The sequence below is a fragment of the Brachycentrus maculatus genome, unplaced genomic scaffold, assembly GCF_059751285.1.
Source record: "Brachycentrus maculatus isolate JH-2025_06_01 unplaced genomic scaffold, ASM5975128v1 h1tg000081l, whole genome shotgun sequence".
NCBI lineage: Eukaryota > Metazoa > Arthropoda > Insecta > Trichoptera > Brachycentridae > Brachycentrus > Brachycentrus maculatus.
In genome coordinates, this window is record NW_028280835.1 from 3,531,489 (window position 1) to 3,553,625 (window position 22,137).

Below are 22,137 nucleotides of genomic sequence, written 5' to 3' on the forward strand. Positions count from 1 at the left end.
GAAAATTAGCTCGCTGGCAATCGCAGCACTGTGCTCCAGTGCCGCCACATGTCCAGCCCCCATCTGTGCTCCACAAGCCGCTTTATGATGAGGTTGGAGCTCTAATAATAATATAATGACTATTATTTCTTTTTCGCTTTTCCCATTGCATTACCTATTACAAACATATTTTTTTTAGATGGGATTGTATTTATTACTTACCTTGTTTATTATGTGCAAGGTTTATAGATCATAAAGTGAATTTTTGTTTCTTCCAACTAAATAAATATGTTTTTATTTAAATCTGTGATGGGAACAGGAGGGGTAATACATATATAGGTACTTGTAGTATTGTTGGCATGGTAGACGAAAATCTAGGCGAGTGGTTATTTAGTAACATTATTAACATTTTTTGTTTAAAAATTGTACATATGTACTCCATGACGAAGAGATGGGGACATCTCGCAATCGGTACACAAAAATATCGGCTATTTGTTGTATACTTACATTATTTAAAAAAAATGTTTAAAAATAATACACAGGTACTTCAAACTTTCAAACGAAATAAGATGCAGTTTATGTAAATATGAATAGCATATTTCTAATTTAGATTTTTTTTTCTTAATCCGTTGTTGGTTTAGCAAAAAAACAAGATAGTTTCGCTGCCACGCCACTGTTCATCTCTACAGGGTTTTCATACATATTTTACACATATAACGACAAAGGGCATTATGAAAATTCAACTCGAAATTATGTGAGAATCAAACAATGGCCAGAAAAGTAGTCTTTTTTTTACATTTGTTCGTTTTCGGTAAAAATCTCAATTCTTTGGTGGGTGCGTTGGAATAAATGGCCGCTCCTAATACCTTGTAACGTATTTCAGGGGTTCTCAACTTCAAGTGTCCTGAAAAAATATATTTGACATTAAAAACGAGAAAATATCCAATCCTGGTGGTGTCAAAAGTCTGCGTAATCGGAGGTCATGTATGACTTAATATATGGATGTGTAGGAAGCGAAAAAAGTATGTCTGGACGGAATAGAATGGCGTGCCGCCTCTCGGCCTACCCCTGCGTGATGGTAGTAGTAGCAGTAGAATGTCATAATTAATGATACTTTTAACATTCTGGGTGTGTTCAAAATGAGTAAGGATCTTGCATACAAATAAAAAGGTCTCTGCCAAATAAAGCCTACTCAAATCAACCGTAGATACAGCCGCGAACTTGCACATGAAGCGACAACATTGATAAATCCATTCGTTCCTTTAATTTAAGTAGATATTTTTAACGATAAGCCGTTTACAATATTGTTAAACTTGAACCCATATTTTACGAACAGAGTTAAAAGTAGAACTAATTTTTGGATCAAACCGTTTTAAACGTTAATTTATTATTTACCAATACAAGCTACATATAGCGATACTAAATTATAAATAAAAGACTTATATTTTTATCACTTGAGTATTATATTGTATCGATTAGTTTTGGAAGCTACAGATGCTTCTATCTGAGGGTTTGAATATAAACATACGAATTGTAACAATATTACACAATATTTACAAATAAATACAAAATATGTATCCATGAAAAACATTTTAAGTGGTAAAAAACAGGTGTTTTATTTATAATTTCATCCTGTCTTACCACAAAGTGAATGCCGAAACAATAAATAATATACCCATACCAAATTGTATAGTTACATGATATTGTCATTTTGTGTTAGCTCCTGCAGGGGAGCCAAAAACCTTGGTAGGAAGATGTAATATATTATCATGCGATATAAGCACAAAAAAAGTTGAGCTTCCCTGTTTCCAATACAGGCTCATTTATAAGTTTGTACCAGGCCGCGGAACACAATGCCTGGCAATATGTCTACGTCTTCTACACGAGTCCTGCTTTGATGTCTTTGTTATGACTTTGTGTTCGTATGCGTTATGGATTACACGACCAAATCAGGGAATGTCAACTACACGACACGTTATTTTCTCTTTTGGTTGAATCCACGTCAAATAATCGGGAAGCCATTCTATTAGTTGGCAAATAATATACAAAAATAGAAAATTAGTCTAATTAATTAATTAAATTCAACACCGCAAAAAACCTTTTAAATTTAGTTTTTGATTGGTAAATACCATAATTTTTTTAAATCTATTTTGACAATTGTTTAATGTTATTTTTTGACATCTCATCAAAGATGAAGAAGAATATGGAAGTCTGGGCATTTATGGGGCTGACGATTGTCATGGGCTGGTTTAAGTGATCACTTTACACAAGTGTAACATTCACCAATTCTACCCATTACCCAACCACACTACTCAAATTCTTGGAAGTTCTATATATATGAACCAATTTTTAATCATTGTTCTTGAATCACCAGAACTTCACTAGAGACATCAATTGGTGAGAGTAAATGCCCAGACTTCCATATTCTTCTTCATCTTTGATGAGATGTCAAAAAATAATATGAAAATAACTCCTGTAATTGAAAAAAATATATTAATGGAAAAAATACGAATTATAATAAGTACATATATTTAAGTACATATATTTAATGTCATCGATTGATTTATTTTATTATTTACACATACTTATATAATATTTCTTGAATGTTTTCCGTAGACACTTTGTGGCACATATTATGAACTCAAAAAAATTTTGCTTTGAAAGTGGTTAAAACAAAGTTGTTTTATTTTATAAACATATATATAATACTATATGTTTCTTATATGCCTTTTCACTATATCAAATTAGTATTTTTGTACTACAAGTATATGCATATGTCTACCTGTACTTGTATATGAATTACCAAATTAAAGTCAAAATACAGCAAAACGTAAAAAAAAATTATAATAAAATAATAATAATAATAATCAACCAAAGTTTGAGAGGCCCTACCCATATATTTGTTTTTGTGACAACATGGAACCACTTTATTGTTCTCTGGCGAGAAACATTTCTCAGACACTACGTTAAAGTCATCGTTCAATGACCTAATTCTCTTGTACTGCCTTGCATTTTCTTTGATCTTTTCTACAAGAAAGCTCGGTTTTCCCAGCTCAGATGGAAGAAAACGTTTGTGCAATAAAGCGTATTACATTAAGAAAAGTCAGCAAGGTTATTCCGACTCATAATTATTTCTAAAATACGTATTTATTATTGTTTGTATAAGAGCTATTGAATTTTTTATACATCTTATAATGATTCATCGATCACACCGTACACATTATTTAATGGTAGAGTCTTTTCACATGTTAAATATTTTTAATATCGCAAAATAAAATACAACAATATCGTTTTATTTTATATTGATATATTAGCAGAGGAATACCTAGGAAAACTTGGCATGATCAGGTATGTCAAATACTTGAAAACGGTCGGGTCAGGGGTTGAAATAATCGGTAGGTGTAATCGGAAGAGATGCATGAATTTGGAATAGGCGTAGAATGTTTGCAAAGATAGAGTGTTATGGCGTTCTATTCTCTGTGCCTATCTCTACGGGATAACGATGTGATGGTTAGTTAGTTAGTTGGTTTGTTAGTTTTAAAAATTCTTGACGATATTAAATAAACGTTTCATTGTCTAGTTGCGGATACTTCAAATTACCTGCAATTTAAATTATATTTTCGCTGCACTACAAAATCCACGACTTTGCAGTCGTTGCATTACTTTCATAATGAACATGCAATGGTACATTCAATATTCAGTATATTTTAAAAAAGCATCTCTGATATATAAAAACACCCTAGTAACATAGGGTAATCGATCCTATAATCGACACTAACCCAATTATTGACACCTAAGTGGAAATGTGCTACAAACAAGATGATTCATGATGGTAATAACCGGATCACGTTCAGAAATTAGCCCACTGCTACTGGCGGTATTTATTTCCTGTTGATGAGTAATTTTGTAAATTACTACCGAATGCAATAATTTTCTGTACAATTCTGCTGAATATATTTAAATTCTACACTTTTACATGTAAAATATAACAATAAGTTAAATGTCCATGAAATTTCGTTTTATATTTTTTTATAAATATTTTTTACTAAAACTTCGGTATTAAAAACACTGAAAACAGACATTTATATCAAGGTAGAGAAAATGAAAATGAGATTGTATGGGTACGTAGAAAGCAGAAAACCTGATCATATTATGAACCAGACAATCGCCATCGACCATTCTCGAAAGACATCTAGAGGAAGACTAAAAAAATCAGTGAAGCTATAGAAAGATAACGTGATCCGAAGGCATGGCCTAGGCGACGTCGTCCATGATAGAAGGACCTACAACCTAAGGACGAGGAGAGCTTACTCCAACAGTATACAAAGATAAGTTGGGACAGAGCCAGGAAGAAGATTGACGATTTAAATGACGTGTTTAAGTTAATGCATTTTCCCAGTTTTAATAGTGCGCTTAATCGAGTAGGTAAGCAGTAGCTGATAATCCCTTAGAAATTGATCGCGTCGTGCGGTAAAATATATAGGAGCTAAATAGAAACCTAGTTATTTGATCTCAATAACAGAGTTGGGAAGTCGTGAGCTTAAATAAGTCATTTGTTCATCTGCGATAGCTGGGTACCAACTCAAAAGCAATGAAATTATCGAGCACAAAGAAAACCGAGCGATGTCAACATTTTACATTTAAAAAATCAACATTTACAATTTTTATTTAAGTTATACAAAATTTCATATAAAATATTTCAATTTATGATTTTTTTTCAAATAAGTCAATGGATGAAGATGGGAGTACCTACCAGTCTCCCGAAACTAGTTGTCTTATTATTATGATTTTACGTGCTTAATTTGTAACGGATTATGCTTAAAAATACAATATTTTAGTAGCCTATTTTGCTTCTCCATTCCTTTCCAATAAAGAAGTATCATTCTCCCTATGTTAATTCAACGTACGACATATCCGTTCTAATATTTTCACTCCTCTCTCAGATCTGTAACGTAGTACTTACCATCACGTCAATCCGATGCCTTATGCACCATTAAAGTATGAAGGATAAATCAAAGAAAAACATACAAATAATGAAATAAATAAATAAAAACCTAGAGATTCGTCAATATAGACTACCTTGCGTAAACAACACAGCTTAAAAATGTTTAAAAGTAAATACCCAATAACAAAATATATTTTTTTCCGTTATTGATTTAAACTGGGTATAATAATAACACATCATTGATATTTATTTTCATTGCCTTATATTTTTCCCTTTTTTCATTTAAACATTTTACACACCATTCGTTGCAGATTTATACTTAAACCGGAATTCCTCTTAGCCACATAATTCACAAATCAATTGACCAGTATAATTTCTTACCCGCCTTATATGTAATTCGTGTAATTTAAGAGAAAAGCGAATTAGCTACTTCTTAAGATAGGACTCTGATATATCATTGAAAACACCAGTAGAGGATTCCAAGATTTTGTGTTTTGGTTGGCAGCTAATTTAAAATTATGTACGTATTCACGTAAAAATACACGTTCAAATAATATTTTACTTTCAAATGTTAATTTTTAATACTTATATTTTAGAGTTGGAATCCGAAGGAATGAAAATGAACTCAGAACCTCTGATTTTTAGCTCCTCATATTGATTCCATACAATTTGACTGAATGCGATCAATTTTTTGAAATGATATGAAAAACAATCGTTGGAAACGAATAAAAAACACCTAAATCTTTTTAAAGTTATTTTATAAATAACTAATATAAATAACTAATAAATAACTAATATTTTATAAATAATAGCCCAAAATAGAAAAAAGAATTATTAAAATATAAATACTGAATTCTGAATTCTGAGCATTTACTGGGCTAAGGATTTACCATTGGTTGGTTTAAATTATCATTTTATATACTGCACAACATTCACCCTTCTACTCATGATTGAAATGTATAAATATTGTTTGAAAATAAAGTCTCGTGTTTGACATCTATTTGACATTGCCTTATATTTTTCCCTTTTTTCATTTAAACTTTTTACACACCATTCGTTACAGTTTTATCCTTAAACCGGAATTCCTCTTAGCCATTATATTAGTTTTAAATATTTAACTTTAAGGTATCACTCAGAGCTGAAATCTCATTTACATAAGTAAGATTTTTTTTAAAAATTAATTTAATAAAACTCGAAAATTACAGGTTGTAAGTTATGTAAATGCTCAACTTCTTTGAATTTTAATAAAAATCTAAAATAAATCGGCAATAGAGTTAAATCAACAGTCTTTGTACAAAAACTTGAACGCACTTTAAATATTGTTATATAACTAACTAACTAACGCCACTTCCCTGAAGAGGTGCGTAAGCAGAGAGCATAGACCGCCACAACAAACTGCCATTGCAAACAATTTTTGGCTTTTCTTCATTCATGCATCTCTTCTACATACCCGCCGAATATTGTTTAAAATGCAATATATATTCATAGGATTGTAGGTACATAATATAATAATATAATATTATTTTTTGACGTCTCATCAAAGATGAAGAAAAATTTGGAAGTCTGGGCATTTAATTGGAGATAATCCAAATTATGTGAACAAGTATTTGGACACACTCAAAATGTTGTAACAATATAATGTTCGTATAGATATTCTTATGAGTATATAAAATCGAAGACATAATAAATCATACAAATGATGTCATCTCCAAACAAATCAAAGCGAATATCCGGATTTGTATTTCTGGGTCATCCAATTAAAAAATCCTTTAATCTTGTTGAGACATCTAAATCGATATATGTATAACGAAACCGCAATACCATTTTTACATTTGATGTGACATCTAACAAGTTGTTAATGAATATTATTTTAATTAATACACCTTATAAAATAATACAACTTTGTTTTAACCACTTTTTATTAGTACACTTTTTCCAACCGGTATCGACAAGACCCTTGTCATCCTCAGGGTTTATGTACTAATTCTAAAACATTGAAATACTCAGAGTAAGGTTATAATTAATTATCCTTTCCTTACGATACCAAAAAGTTACACGCACTCCGTAAACCGTATGAAAATATGATTAGAAAATTCCCAAATGTTGTGAGCTTGTGGTTGGAAAAAGTGTACCAATAAAAAGTGGTTAAAATAAAGTTGTTTTATTTTATAAAGTTTATAAAATGTATCACAAAGTATCTGCGAAAACATTCAAGAAATTAATACACTTCACTTTTCTCTCTTTTTTTCTGAATCACCCACTTTATCTTCGTCTTCATCCTCAAGTGGGTGTTTCGAGTCTTTAATCACAAGAGTGCGAATTAATATGAACCTTAACTTGTATGTTAATTTCACGTCAATCTCGCATCTCTCTTCGTACTTCCTTTTGAGTTTCACCTTTTATTCGCCCTGTAGCGGTTTCGCAGCCCTGATGTAAAATCTCTTCGTAAAGAACGCCATTTTCTGAAACATATCCCACTTTTTAATATTACAGATTACTGCCTAGGAAAATTGTCGAAATGCTTACAAAATTCTTGGTGCTGACTTGAACTGATTTTTTAAAAGTTTTTATAGTTACTAAAACCTAATGAAACATTACACCACTTCACCGAAGGGTTAGACAGAGAGAATATAATGCCAAACCAATTTGTCTTTGTATTCGATTTTCGCCTCATCAAAATTCATACATTTTCTGTGTGTACCTATACATACACGCCGATTATCCTGATTTCTTGCCTGACTAATTTCAATTGATCAATTTTTCTTCAGTCTTCCTCTGCTTTTATTATCAACCACATTCGCCTCATAAATTTGTTTTACTATCTTTAATATAACAAAATGTAATGTTATTTCTTTTTATCATTTCTGTTATGTATCTATTTGTTTGCACTCTTTACCTCTATGTATGTTTGGAATAAAGATAAATAAATACATATTTACGTTGTATTATGCCACATATAAATAAAAAATTAACATTTTTAATTATAATATTCCTTAGGTGAAATTCAAAAAACAAAATCAACATTAAAATATCATTATACTTATATCGATTTTTTAATAAATTAAAAAGTCCAGCTGTTACATTTTTTTAAAAATGACATAATAAGAAAATCAGTCTGGCCGATAATTATGATTGTAATTACTATGATTACACTTTAAGTAATCATACAAAACGTCCTGCCCCTGCTCCCCGCGCCTAGCGCCGCCCCTGCCTTGTAATTGATCACTGCGCACGGTTTTGAGAGACACCTAATTATTTTCGGCCGACTCGTTCCACGTTTGATTTATCCGGCGTCCAGAGGCGCTACAGGTTCGGTTCTTTCGAAAAAAAACTGGTCGAAAAAATTGCGAATCGAACAAAAATGTAAAATGCCGACCAACTATCGGACGCAGGCGGCAAGTCTTTGAGGATGCTTTATTCCGCTGCCCACTGTTAATTATATGGATATCCGAAAATCTAAGTACGTGTGCATATCTCACGACCTGATAACGTGTGCTAGCTCCCTGATTTGATTAATTATTCGAAAGGTTATAGTAATAATGTTTTCATTAAATCGTTTGATAATTATCTTTGTACAGGATTACTCAAATAACGATTTTTTTTATAGATTTGGCGTTTAATTTGTAGAACTCCATTTTAATTTACGTATTAAATGTGAAATCAAACACTATTTTTTTTAGTCTACTAAGTTGTATTTTATTTTTAAAAAACATATAAAAATCCACTTTGTGACGATTGTTTTGCCTAGTTATGGCATTCATTCATTCTGGCATTAAACATTCGTTTGAAAATGCCATACTAGGCAAAACAATAGTCACAAAATAGATTTTTTTATGTTTAACAATAAAATACAACATAGTTGACTCAAAATATCAGTGTTTGATTTGACATTTAATACATAAATGAAAATAATTTTCAGAGCATTTTTTAGTGTGTTCAAATCCTTGTTCATCCAAAAACGTTGTGAATAAAAAAATCTGGTCAAATTATAAGCTGCATAAAAATTTAAAATCATGTTTTCAGGCGTCTCCCAGATAGTAAAATAACCCGCTTAGGATCCTGAATACATTTAAATAAAAGGTTTCTTCTAAATAAAAGCTTTCTCAAACTAATCATAGATGCCACCAGGGAACTCAAACATAAAGTATCATGAGATTAATGATATATATTTTTTAAAATATAGAATGGCGTTGCACATGAAATACATTGCTTTTGCCAAAGTCAAGTTAAATTTATGACATATGTAGGAGTTCCATAAATTTGAGTAGCGTGGTTGTTAATCATGGATGTAAATACGTGTAAAGTGATCAGCCTATAACGAGTCATAAGTCCTATAATACCCATGACTTCCATATTGATTCCATATTGACTTCCATGTTGAGATGTAAAAATGTCAACAAAAAATATCACCTTTTCATTAAAACTTATCTTTTTCTATTATGTTATTCCGAAACTAAGCTTTTAACGATAGACACAACTTTTAAAAAAATATTTTAAAAAAACTATAAAATTTCCTGTCAGATGTTACATTTGGCATGTGACAATCGGGAATATAAACTAAATATAGTTGTTTCTGGAATCAAGAGTGGGAATAGTAAGTCAACATGACTGGGGATTTGTTCCTCGACCGTGCAGTACAGGATTATACCCATCCTTAGGGGGTGCCCGTTATCTGCAATGTGTTTTTATTTAAAATAGACACATTCGTCATCTGTCATTCTGGGCAGCCATCTTGCATCAGTCACGTGTCTGCGGCAGCCGCCATGATGTATTATGACGTCAAAATAAAGGAAATCACCAAGCACTCCGCGAAATGAGAAAGCTCTAAAAGTCTTGCAACGATTCAGTATCGCCGGGAAGTTGTTTCTTCTAAAAGATGAAAGTTAGTAAAATATGGATCTTTGTGCAGTGATTCAAACTAAGATTCAAACTATTTGCACCTGAGAACTAAAGTATATGTGATTTAAAAGTACTAATTTATATATTTTTGTAAAAAATTGCGCATGCATAGGTATTAAAATATTTTTCTAATCCTGTTCCTTGGTATACAATACATTCTAAATACTATCTTTTAAATAAGTAAAATACTTTGATAAGTGAATAAAAAAAAAAAATTAAACTTATGTTAATGTTTTTGTATCCTATGCCTACTTGTGCCATATTTTATAAACTTTATAATATTAATTAAACTCCAACTTATTTTAACAATTTAAATTTTGTACTATCATAACATCCCTGAAAACGACAAGGTATTTAGAAACCGGTTGGAATAATAAGTGTCTAAAAACAAAATTTATTTTTTTTATTTTATGAAGTTGTGTATATATATATATATATATATATATATATATATATATATATATATATATATATATATATATATATATATGTATATATATATATATATAAATATATATATATATATATATATATATATATATATATATATATATATATATATATATATATATATATATATATATATATATATATATATATATATATATATATATATATATATATATATATATATATATAGTGCAATCTAAGAATACGTTTAATGTTATTTGTAAACCTGACTGCCAATGTTTAACTTTCAATAAAAATAAAAACAATTCATTTGATTTTATATTGACCCAATTACTTCGCAACATTGTATTTTAACATATTGGATTTTATTTCCTCGCCAAATGCGACGTCAAAAGCTATAAATCAACGGTGGATTTATCCACCTTCCCGTGGTACTTAATTCCTACCGTAATTAAAAGATGATAGCCATACACTGCTCTTATCGGAAATAATTAACCAAAAAAAGAAGAAAAAAAGTCACCTTTGCACGCACACACAAGGAAACCTTATGTAAGGGTTTCTGAACTTGATTTTCCAATGCCTACGTGTAAAGGAACTTCATTTGTATGAATTCACATAGTGCGTTTATGTATGTAATAAAAATAAAAATAATACTATAATAATAATAATAATAATACTAACCACTGGTGGAAGCGCATTCTACGCCATCGGCCCGCAATAGCAAAGGCACTCTAAATTTAATACGATCAATGCTACTATATATTGGCAAGTATGTATTTTTAGAGGGCTTTCTTTGAATTGAATTTTTTATTACTGTCGGCAGATCAAAGATCTTATTTTTTTATTAGACTCTTCAATGCCACTTAAGACATCAGAAATGGAAGCTCCCTATCATCAATTATAGGTAAATAGACTTGTTTTCGTGTGATGGATTTAATGTACTTTTAAAACCCTGTTATTTCTGATTTATTGAAACAGAATAGTCGAGGCTCGGAGCCGTTTCGAAAAGTCTCACGAGGATTTCTACCGACCAGATAATGGATGATTCCATATCAATCCTCGTGTTTTGGTCCAGACGTCCTCTACTAACGATTCAAGCGGCGACATCTTGTAGATATCATGTATGAAATGACAAGATATTAGTTTTCATTAGCGCCGGAGAGCTAAGTCACTACCTGGAATTTAAATACGTATATCTGAAGCTTTGATTTATAATAAACATGGTTCAAAAAACGAGAAAGCCTCCGCTCGGGCTATTAATTATAAGTATCTCCTTACTATCCGGTTAAATTTAGTTTTCTCAGACGGTGCGTCTATTGTACGTGTACTCGGACATACTTGTATAGGGTCCTATCATAAGCAGCATCTACAGTTATCATATAAACACCAGTGGCTAAATATATAGACTCTTTAATCATCAATTTGATTCAAACTGTGAATCTTATGAACATTAAAATAAAATATATTTTAAAATAACTAATCCACTCTGTATCTGAACTAATACTGCTTCCATTTTCCATGATGTCATTAAAAGAATAAACTATGTGTAAAGAGCTATTCTAAAATAGATAATGGAGGCGGGTAGATTTGAAATAGATGGCATAATTCGGCCATGTCTTATTTGATTACATGTCATAAACACTTTTCTTATATATAGTTTTACAAATAAGTATAATAAAATATACCCTAGGCTCGAGTGAGTGCTAATTATTGTACTTACTTTGTAATTAGGTGTATGATGAAAAATAAAATATTTTTCTTTATAAAATATATCTGAGCTTATATAAGCTTCTTCGTCTATGTTGGGATATCAATAATAATATCTTAATACTAATAACTCTCACTTGAAACAAAATCCTGAATTTGCGTACGAGAATTTGATCAAACCCAAAATATTGCGAGGCGTCTCCATGTATATAAAATAATTCGGGAAAGATTCTTTCATACATTTCATGAAGGTTTCTGCTCATAAAAAACTTACTAATTTCAAGCATAGATGTCACGACGAAAGAAAACATGAATCGAGACGCACGATATTACATAATAGGAGAGACGCCTGGTCATTTGTATTTTTTTAAACCTCCTTTTTAGACCATTTCTTTATTAAAAATCTTTTAATTTTGTAATTGTTTATATCCAGAATTTCAATCTCTTATGGGTCATGTTATGGGTCAAAAAATGTCATTGCGTCAATTGTTATTAATTCCGTTTTTCTCAACAAAGTGAATATTAATTGTTAGTGAAATATACCTTGCATCAACTGCAAAAAAGAATGACAACAAAGTGAGGTCAAAATCTTTTGATTGCATCTTGAGAGTAATGTATTTTTTGCAGACATTATTGATTCTAACCTCGGCTAGCAAGTCGACTGTTCTTAATTGCAATTGTCTCAAGAAATGCAAGCGCAAATTACCTAATTACCTAATACTTGTAAGACTAACACGGAAATTAAAATGCCTCGTTGATTGATTTCAATCGCTAGCCTCAAACATATGAGATATTGCAAGTAACATTCGTACAAAGTATATTTCAAGAATTATTGTGATCATTACATTGTAAAAAAAATAATTATTGACTTATTAAAGTATTTTAACGTTTTATTTAAACAAGTGTATAAAATGGTCACTTAAACCAGCCAAATGCCAGATCTTAGTAAGCCCTGGGATACTCAGATATTAATCTTCTTTTGTATAAAAACGAGAAACGCTTGATCTCAATTTGAATCACTAATAATACCTATATCATTCATCATATTGTGTAATACCACCTAAAACACAAAGCGAACGATGAATGATAAGGATAGTGTTTTATTACCATACCACAAAGTTAACAATGCGTTTAATATACAAAATACACTAACAATAAGATTAAAATTTCTTCCTGACTTTTCAGACTTTGACACTTTCCTTGATAACATAGAGCGAAGGTTATCATTTTTGAAAAATTGCATTATTAATTTATTTCTTATATAAATAACGTATGTGAAACACCAAGTTTTGTGAACGTCTAGTATTTCTGTGCAACATATATATTAATGTATACGTCGCATCTTCTTGGCGCAACTTTCAGAACCAAGACCACTTTTTGACTCGCTAGAAATTAATTTGGTGCGAAACGATGTTAGTTTTTGAAAGTTGGAATGAGAAATTGTCAGAGATTTTATAAATAATACATCCATCGGCATTATTTTCTTACAAAAAACTGTGTTCAGAATGACAGAAAAGCAGTTCAGTGTGAGAAACATGTTTATCTCGCTTTTTTACATGTTTTTTTAGTACTCTGGTAAACAATGTTTTCATTGATTGTTTGTCGAGTATAAACGTACCAACATTTTTTATCACCAAGGAAACCTACGTGAATTTTCAATTATATTTCAAATCAACACACATCGATTACAATATCACAATAAACTCAAATTCAAACGGATTATCGTGAAGTCACCGAGTAAAGCCAATTGATGAACTGATGAAAATGATTTGTAATCACTATTTGTATCATTTTCACATCGAATATTCAAACAAGATGTAGAGTTTTCGAGTAAAACAACTTTGATTAATATTGGTTTTTATTGATATTCTCGTATCAAAGTTATTATTTAAATGGTTGATTTCTATAACTATTTTAAGCTTATAACTAACGTGAAATTATCTGACATGCACACCTTCATATGTTCCGAGATAAATCCACCACGTGTTTTTTTTATCATGGTCAATATAATTTCAAATTTTGGTGATAAAACGTGATTTATATCGATGGTGGCGATGTATACCGAACATTTCTTGACAATATCGTAATTATCAATTTCACGAAATTATGCTCTGTCAGTGCCACAAATTAGTTGTAATGAATAAAAAAACTAACCCTTATTTGCACCCAAAGGACCATAGAGCACTATATCGTATGGAAGCAGTGTTAAACTGTTAAATAAATGAACGAAAGGTAATCAACCCTGCACTGCAAGTACTAGTCTTTGATAATATTAAATTAATATTAGAGCGAAAAATCATTTACATTTATTATTTTAACCCCCCTGGGAATCGAATCCGGACCAAACGTCCTAACCATACTACGGAGATGGCAATATTATAATTTTACGTACATAATGTTAAGACGACAGATTATTTCTCGTTTTTATTCCTAGAACAGATAATTATACCCATACATACCCCATATCATATTTTTCGCGAACTAGAAAAACTGAATTTTCGTAATGATACGAATATCACAGCATTTAGGTAGGTAGATACCTACATACAACGAAACCGCTCGGACCAATTTTCTCTTTCGCTCAACACAGTGTGAAACCGAGTCAATAATGGCAAAATCTCATCACCCGAAGGCCTCCTAAAGGTTAATGTACTAAAAGCATGTATACTCGCTTATTCTCCCATAATAGCCAAAAAAATCCGAATTACATAAACAACCAAATATACAAGTAGAACATTAGCGTCACTGTTATATACTTAATGACTTTGTACATTAAGATACGCCGTTACGATTTTTCACCATAGTAATAAAAAGTTCGAATCTTTTATTATTATTTGGTACATGAACCGGACTCTTTTCCATACAGGGTGTCGTAAACATTAGGCTTTTTCTCATCTTGATTTTTTCAGGAAAAGCAAACACAGATTTTTAAGTAACTATCCTTAATGATTAAATATCTTAAAATATATATATATATATATATATATATATATATATATATATATATATATATATATATAAATATGATATTTAATGTTTATGGATAAATCAAACACATATACACGTATTTTTATTTCGCAAACAAAATAATTTTTATTGAGAAATACAAAATTATTGAAAAACTCGATATTTATTGGCAATGTGTCGTAAACTTTTTTTCATTTTCTACAGTCAACATAAACCTTGAAATACGTAATTTAAATACATTTAAAACGTATTACACATATCGCTCACTCCTTTCAAGAACGTCATAAATAAAAAAAACTTGATTGTTCAGGAGAACGTTTTTAATGTTTAAAAATATAATACAATGTATTTAAAATAAATATTAAGCCACTTACTGAAGTTTTTACTGTGCAACAGATATTGTTAGGTAAAACCTGAAGGTATTTTCTCCATTTGAAAAATATTAAGCATATTTAAAAAAATAATTAAACAATACTTTTTCTTCAAAATGCAAAAACAACACTTTCTGCCCTGTAGCGGGTAAATATTAAGTTAAAAATATGCCGCTTTTTCTGGGATATAGTACATTTTCTGGGCATTCCGAAAACATGCACAAGTCAAAATAGTCAATTTTTGATTTATGACGTTCTTGAAAGGAGTGAGCGATATATATACATATTTATTATACGTATTAACTTATGTAAAATTTTATATTCTATTATATTTAACAATAAAATAATATTTTTTTCCTTAATTGATTCAGCAGTCACTTTGTTGTAAAAATTTATCTTTTAATAATTTAAAAATTATAAAATTTTAGATACATTCCCATAGAATAATATCCAAAGTCATAAACATGTCTGGAAGAGAAGAAAAATAGTTAATGTAACAGTCCTTAGAGAATTAATAATGATTTTTTTTTTCAATATTTGTAACATTACAATGAGTATATTTGTATGGAACAACATGACAATTAATTGTTATAGTATTATTTATTGATTCGGCATTAACTTTGTGGGATGACATGTTGATTTTTTTTAAACTAAACACTTTATATACCACTTTGATGAGTTTTATTTATATATACGACTAGTTTCGAAAACATACAGATGTTTTCATCTTCTGGTAATAATTAAAACATTTAAATTTTCACCAGAAAATGAAACATCTGTAAGTTTTCGAAACTTGTTGTATATATAAATAAAACTTATTAAAGTGGTAAATTCAAGTGTTTTTTATTGTTATTGGTGTTCCCCGTATTATACGTAGGTGTCAGCTAGACAAACAACCAGAAATCGCTGCACTGATAATGAAGTATTACTATGCATGGTAATAACAATACACCCTGTATATGATGAGGTATTGTAACCGACCAAGACCCGGTTGAAGGCAATGACTAATGCGCGTAGGCGGATGGAATTATTTTAATTGGGTTCGGTAGCAAAAATGTATAAATAAAGAAAATTGAACTTATGAGGTGGGTAGCGCTCCGTGCTTTGCACGGACATTGAATAATCGACACGGGCAGGATAGAATGCTCCTTCTGAAGGGTCGCCGATACTGCATAAGTGGATCATGGTGTGTTTGATTGCCGACCTTACCGGTGCAAGAGATACCGAACCCGGTCTTGCGCGGATAGTTTGCAAATGCGGCGTATCTTTCTTTTGATACTCCATTAATCCTAATAATAATATTTACGCAAGACAATATTGATGAGTCTTTATTGATTCGTTTTACGCGCACATTTTTCATTCGGTATTTCATTAATATCAAAATCAATATTTACGTCAGACAATTGATTATTCTCGCAAATGTAATAAATCCATTTTTTAATTCTTCGTCGTCATTCTTCGAACTAATATAATAATAATTTTGGATAGTTTATACGGCGACATTTTCGTAAAATATTACCTTCGCTGTAATTAAATAGGGAAAAAGAAAATTGTATGAATGATTTAGCAAACAAATGCATTTTAATTTTTTGTCACAGATCCTTTCGAGGTAGTATTTTAAGAAAATTATCCAAAATTATTTTTATTATTATTTTTATATATTTCATCCAAATGTACCAGTTTAAATCAATCTAACTACACAATACAATCCTTAAATAATTTTTACTAGCTTTTTTACATTCATTTTATAATATTTTGAAACATGTAGGTACCTACATAGAATTATCTTGACTTTTTTATTGTATTTTTTTTTTAATTTTCAACAATGATCCAATTTCTAACAGTTATTGTAAACAATTGTTTAAAGTTTAATTGATTCGTTTGCCTTTAATATATTCTTTTACACATTTATTTTTTTTGTTAGCTTGATTCTTAATGATTTTTAATAATCTATTTCAGTACAACATTTTGAGTGTGTCCAAATACTTGTTCACAAAATCTGGATTATCTCCAATTACAGGAGTTATTTTCATATTAATTTTCGACATCTCATCAAAGATGAAGAAGAATATGGAAGTCTGGGCATTCGCGGGGCTGACGACCGTCATAGATGTCAAGAACAAGGTTTCTAAATTGGTTCACGTTTATAGAACTTCCAAGAATTTGAGTAGTGTGGTTATCAATAATGGGTAAAATTGGTGAATGTTACACGTGTGTAACACTTATCTATCACTTAATAGTGTGATCACTATCACTTAAACCAGCCTATGACGGTCGTCAGCTCCGTAAATGCCCTGACTTCCATATTCCTCTTCATCTTTGATGAGATGTCAAAAAATAATAATCTATTTCAGTATTTTAAAAAATGTTTTCCATTTGTTCCAAAACGTAATTTTTCTTCTTCTTTTTTTCCGCAGAACGGAAGAGAGGCCGGCAGACGTACACCCGCTACCAGACCCTGGAGCTGGAGAAGGAGTTCCACTTCAACCGCTACCTGACGCGCAGGCGCAGGATAGAGATCGCGCACGCGCTGTGCCTCACGGAGAGGCAGATCAAGATCTGGTTCCAGAACCGCAGGATGAAGTGGAAGAAGGAGAACAAGACGAAAGGGGAGCCTGGGAGCGGAGACGACGCAGACAATATGACCCCGCCAACGTCACCGCAATAGGAAAATAATTAATCGAGTTTATTTATTTATTTAACTTATCAAGCGACCCTCGGCTTTGTGACGCGATCTCATCATTCAAATTTTCATCGTTCAAACAATAAATTTATCTTTTTTTATTTATTAATGTTTAAATCAAACACAGATTTTTTGAGTCTACTAAGTTGTATTTTATTGTTAAAAAACACATAAAAATTAATATAGCCTAGTTATCTCATTTTCAAACGAATTTTTGAATGTGCCATAACTAGGCGAAATAATTGACGCAATATTAACACACTATCTGCGGGAAGGATAATTTTACCGTTTCACTCGACTCGTCGTAAATTGTGTGTAAGTTATTTTTACGCATGACTTTTGCGGCATCTTTTCATCTCATATCGATGTATACGGTATGGTAAAATGTTATCACTTCTTTTCAAAGATGTTTATATCTATTATGAGCGCGAATCCGGCCGCAGATAATGTGTGCATTTTTGTGTTTTTTAACAATTTTTAATAATCTTTAGAAAAAAACTAAAAACAAATTTGTTTGCTTAATCATTTCCACCATAATATTTACCCCAATTCATTCACAGTGAAGCGCTCTTGAAGTAGTATTTTACGAAAATGACGCTTTATAAATTATCCATATTCATTTTAATAATTATTATTAATAAAATACAACTCAATAAAATCCAAAAATCTGTGTTTGATTTCACAATTAATGCAAAAATTAAAATCTAGTTCTACAAATTAAACGCCAAATCAATAAATAATAAATTTATCTATAATAGCGTTGAATATTATACAGGTCATCGAAAAATAATGCCAACGTTAAAATAAAATATAGCACCGAAACCCTTTATATTAAACAGGTATTTTGTTCTTGTTGTTTTTTACATAAATTTTAAACATTTATTTTTAAAAAATATGAACATAATTAAAATATTTTTTGCAGACACCCACTAAGTCACTTTGTGTGTCTTGTCGGTGGAGTTCTTTTTATCTATCTTTTTATTCTATCACTGAACGCTAGCTGGTAAACGTAAGTTTTGTTTTAGAGGTGGCGTGACCTTGATTTGCGCACATTATTTTAAATGTTGACATTATTTTTCGATGACGCTGTGTATTTTTTAGCTGTTTTTCATTTGCTCCGTTACGTTTAATGTATTAATACGAATACTAATTAAAGCTGGCTCCTTGAAAAATTAATGCAAGATAAATAAAATTCCTTTCTTCACAATTCCTTTTCTGCGTCCTGTTCTAGGCCTCCAGTCAAGCACCTTTTTTGTCCATTTATCCTCAGACATACGTGCCACATGGCCATGTTTTTGTTTTACATGTGTTTGAGTTCAATATTAAAATTTATGAAAAATTGAATAAAAATAACTGATTACGTTATTCCCTTATTGCGCATAATTAAATGGGATTTTTATGGATATTTAATGAGTTTGTTGTTTTTATTTTTACATACTAAAAAGTACACAAAGCTTCATTTTTTTTTAAATCGTCACCAAACCGGGATTCGCTTGTTTATTATAATCATAAAATACATCTGGTAATCAATAGAACGCCAGTTTATACCAATAATACCAAAATAAATAAATACATAATTATATTTTGCATGAGTTTCTAATGTTCGTAATGTACTCTTTAATTTCGGCTTTTCTGGCAATCAAAAGGTCTCCTCAATTGTTTATATTTTTTAAAATAAAAATTGAAAAAATCAAAAAAAGTAGATTTTCGAGAAATGTTCCTACACTTTGTAAATAAATTAAGTTTTTTTTTGCGGTCGTGCTTCTGTTGCTTCTTTGAAAAATATTTGAAGACCTTTTTAAAATCAAAAATATTCATCGTTTATGAATATCTTCTACAATAACCATAATGACCTCTTACGTAAAACTAATTTCAAATTAATTATAAATAAATATTGAGTTAATATATTTATCTTCATAATTTTAATAGATTGACGATAGATGTACAGTTTAAAATTATAGTTTATGCAAATATCGATTGATTACCTTATTTACGATGTAATTATTACATATTAACTGTATTTATATTCTATGTCTTTTTGTAATATATCTTTTCATTATCGAATGGTGAGGAAACTCGCTTATTTGTGTTTTGTCTTAGAATAATGCAGATACGCGTACAAAGACGACTTTACGTGTATTTGATTATTTACTGTAGTGAGGCTCTGTTTTTTTTTTAATCTGATGAAAACGAAATTTTGCATTATTTGAGAGTCATTTTTTTCAACGATAATATAAATTTACATTATTTGAAAGTAATTATTTTCAATGAAAATAAAATTTTACATTTTTAAGTCAATTTTTTTTCAGTAAAAATAAATTTTGTATTATTTGAGATAATTTTTTTTAAGAAGTGTTACAAATATTGCGAAAGTTTCATAGTTCAAATAAATTTCTTCAGAAGTTTGTTATTCTAAATTAATTATAGAGCTAAGTTTGAGCCAAATACAGGTACTTAAATAAACATAATTTGTATTGTAAAGATTTGAATGTATTATATTTTTAAATCTACGACTTGCTAATATTGTTTTACCACCCGTCTATGTAAACTGTATACATATTGCAGAGGCCAGTGCTGTGCAATTCTAAGTATTTATTCTGTCATGTAAAGAGTCCCGACGATTGTTTTCCGGTCATATTTGCGTTCGAGAGTAAAAATACATTGCGGTTATTATGGAGTTACGTAAAGAGGTGCGCATGAATCCCTCGTGAAAAAGACGCAGTGATTGTGAAAATTAAATTATGTGAAATAGTGCCATGGTTGGGATTCGTGGCGCGCTGTGGACGATCCTGGGACTATGAACAGCTCCTGATGGGCGAAGGTCAGTGAAAAGTTCAAAATTAACGTTTTCTACATAATAAAATTGTAAATTTGTTTTTAGTGTTTTAGGGAGTCCGTTGCACGGGCCCGTCTCGCTCTAGATTAAATCTACGAAATAGTATTTATATATATGGAAACATTGAGAGTAGTGGTTAATTGAAATTTCTCTGAGAATATATGAAATACATTTTTATATACATATTCTGAAACCATGATAATAAAAATACGATTAACGAAATACGTAATCTCGAGTTGTGCGCTGTTATACTACCTACTTGTATACCAAAGTTAGATTACTCCATTCTGTGTGATCAATATTGTATTTAATTAAATAATGTAAGGAAACGAAAATACGTAAATGAATCAGTTGTATTAATTAAATAACTAAAATTCATCATTATAAATTCACTTAAAAATAAATATTTTTGTATAGAAAGTCGATTATGATTTGTTTATATCAATAATTTCATTTCAATCGTTCAAAACATTTTTTCAAAATCGATCATCTTTAGGTTTAGTTATTTATTTTTTATTATTATTTTCAGCTACCGATACAATATGAGAAACAGCTATCATCAATTTTTTTCATTATTCTTTCATATTTTTTAAAAAATACATACGTACTAACATAAGAACATTTTATAAATAAACTTATAAACTTTTTACATCTTAATATTACAGAAATCTATATTTCCAGTTTAAAAAAATATTTGATCACTGTTTTTCATATACTAACAACATACAATACGTATTTCATTGCAAGGCTGTAAAATGTATTTTTTTCTCGTAATTTTAATGAATGATTTACCTCAACAATTGGTTTCTTACACCCTGTCGATTTGAAATTTATTTATACTTGCATATATATAATTAATTTTAATAAGATTATAAATACCTATATGATATTGTCGTATAAATAAATAAATAAAATAAAATTAATAAAATATAATTGTAAAAAATATACTTTTTTATTTGATTTTCAAAACCAACCACATACTTTATAAAATATTTGCCTAGCTTTATTGGACTAACAGATAGTGAGAAAAGGCTATACATTCTCATATGTAGGTATGTAGAAAGATATCACTGAACATACTATAAATAAGGAACTACATCGATAATGGTATTTTCCAGCCTCCATAATCTAAAGGTAACTGTCAAATAGACGCAGTTCGATTCCGAAAAATGACAAAAATCAATGTAAAAATACATCATTTAGGAAATTTAATATACATACATATGTCGTCATGTTACAATATTATTAATTAAAACGGTTTAGGCAGAGTAGAAAATGCATACAACAGTCAAGACTCCGCGTTCGACTCCCTACACTTTCACAAATCGTTTTCTATAGT

At 30.1% G+C, this 22,137-nt stretch overlaps 1 protein-coding gene across 5 annotated transcripts in view; it reads left to right on the plus strand.

Annotated features, from left to right (window-relative positions):
• Window positions 1-21,741, plus strand: part of Antp (homeotic protein antennapedia) — a 410,782-nt gene extending 389,041 nt beyond the window's left edge. For all 5 annotated transcript variants that reach the window (XM_088257489.1, XM_088257485.1, XM_088257488.1 and 2 more), the window contains one exon: window positions 17,697-21,741. In XM_088257489.1, the coding sequence (XP_088113615.1) occupies window positions 17,697-17,947 (251 nt within the window). In that variant the 3' untranslated portion in view covers window positions 17,948-21,741. The remainder of the gene's footprint in view (window positions 1-17,696) is intronic.
• The last annotated feature ends 396 nt before the right edge of the window (window positions 21,742-22,137 follow it).